At 40.2% G+C, this 2,106-nt stretch overlaps 1 protein-coding gene across 1 annotated transcript; it reads right to left on the bottom strand.

The window, feature by feature from the left end:
• Window positions 1-391: 391 nt before the first annotated feature.
• On the bottom strand, window positions 392-1,339 carry LOC129554108 (olfactory receptor 5W2-like). Its single transcript, XM_055422741.2, has one exon. The coding sequence runs from the start codon at window positions 1,310-1,312 to the stop codon at window positions 392-394; it is 921 nt and encodes a 306-aa protein (XP_055278716.1). The 5' UTR covers window positions 1,313-1,339.
• Window positions 1,340-2,106: the final 767 nt, after the last annotated feature.

Below are 2,106 nucleotides of genomic sequence, written 5' to 3'. Positions count from 1 at the left end.
AATTAATGCCTCTTGTTAGCATTAGCTTATATTCATTAATATATCAAGTACAGTGTATACCATAGAGCAATAATTCTTAAGGTAGCCAATATATTATTCAAATGACAGAATAAACCAGCAAAATTTGACAAAATTAGAGAATTTTGGAAAGTTTTCAACAAAGGGAAAGTACCATATATAAATTCTTGATACATGAATCAAAGTATGCAATATTTCAGAACTAAAATATTTCTAAAACTTAGACTTTATAACAACAAATTCTCATTTGAACTATTCAAGACAGCTTTGTTTCTCTTGCATCACGCAGTATAAGTTTATAAAAACAAAAACAGCAATATGTGTGTACTTGTGACTATGAGATTGTGTGAAATATAAACCTTTAAACTCATATTTAAAGTTTCAGCTTTTCCAGGGCCTGTTTCACATCCTTGTTCCTTAGGCTGTAAATCAGAGGGTTTAACATGGGAATCACAAGGGTGTAAAACAACGAGGGCATTTTGTCTTCATCTAGAGAGTAGGATGAACTTGGTCTGAAATACATGAAGAATACAGTTCCCTGGAAAACTGCCACAGCGGTTAGGTGGGAGGTGCAGGTGGAGAAAGCTTTGATCCTTCCTTCTGTAGAGCGGATCTTCAGTACTGCTAGAATGATATAACAATAAGAGACAAGGACTCCTGAAATGGAGGTCAGTTCAACACAGCCAAAAAAAATGAATAATGCCAATTCATTGACTCGTGTATCAGAGCAGGAAAGAGAGAGAAGTGGCGGTAAGTCACAAAAAAAGTGGTTAACCACATTTGACCCACAGAAACATAAGCGGAATGCTAGTGTCGTGTGTATCAAAGTATCTGTCATTCCCAACAGGTAAACTCCCGCCATGAGCAGGGAGCAGACCCTGCTGGACATGCTGACTGCATAGAGCAAGGGGCTGCTGATGGCCTTGTACCGGTCATAGGCCATCACTGCCAGCAGCAGACACTCACAATCTATAAAGTTAGAGAAGACCAAAAATTGCAGAGCACAGCCGTAGAAGGAGATTGACCTCTTTTTGGCTAAAAGGTCCACCAGCATCTTGGGGCCGACGGCTGTGGAATAGCAGAGGTCACAGAAGGAGAGGTGGCTGAGGAAAAAGTACATGGGTGTGTGCAGCTGGGGGTCCGTTCTAATCAAAATAATCATTCCAAGGTTTGCCAGAAGGTTAATGAGATAGACAATAACAAACATGATAAATAAGATCGTCTTGACTGCAGGCTTGTCCGTAATTCCCCACAATATGAACTCAGTTAAGGAGGAGCAGTTTCCTCTTTTCATCCTTCTGTCTTCTTGTCTAAACTTTTGAGGAAATGATCAAGAAAACGATACACGTAAGGGAACCACTTCAGGGTGCTGACAAAATATCTGCAAGGAAGAACACAATTTATTTCTGCAATGGTCTTTTTTTAAAAATATATTTTCAGCCTGGTGTCTCTAACATCAGTGTTTTTTGTACACTGTTTTGAAGATATGATGAGATATCAGTTCATCCAAATATCCAAGGAAGGTAGTGCTCAGAGGAAATGAAGCATTCATGACAGCAACCAGTCAATCCTAAAGAAAATCAGCCCTGATTATTCATTGGAAGGACCGACTGATGCTGAAGCTGAAGCTCCAATACTTTGGCCACCTGTTGCAAAGAACCAACTCATTAGAAAAGATCCTACTGCTCGGAAAGATTGAAGGCAAAAGAAGAGGCAGCAGAAGATGAGATGGTTAGATAGCATCGCCAACTCAACTGACGTAGATTTGAACAAACTCCAAGAGACAGTGAAGGACAAGGTAGCCTAGAGTGTTGCAGTCCATGGGGTCACAAAGAGTCAGACATGACTTAGTGACTGATCAGCAACAACATAGGCAGTGACACACTTCAGAAATTACATCTAGATTTGCACAGAAGTTTCTCAACTGCCTATCTCAGACATTTTTATTATTATCAGGTTGATAGTAATACCCCTTTAAAGAATGCCCATTGATCAAGTCATTTTCTGAGTGTGTGCCTGCATGCGTGCTCTGTCGATAAACTCTGTTTGACCTGTTGCGTTCTCATTGACTGCAGCCCTCCAGGCTTC

The sequence above is a fragment of the Moschus berezovskii genome, chromosome 14, assembly GCF_049115385.1.
Source record: "Moschus berezovskii isolate FMDL1 chromosome 14, NW_MosBer_1.0, whole genome shotgun sequence".
Lineage (NCBI taxonomy): Eukaryota > Metazoa > Chordata > Mammalia > Artiodactyla > Moschidae > Moschus > Moschus berezovskii.
The sequence above is the reverse complement of the archived record's forward strand: the minus strand, read 5'-3'. Positions and strand labels throughout refer to the sequence as shown.

What these genes read in the sequence shown, in the direction of transcription:
- LOC129554108 (XM_055422741.2), bottom strand. Translation starts at nt 1,312, where the DNA reads ATGAAAAGAGGAAACTGCTCCTCCTTAACTGAGTTCATATTGTGGGGA.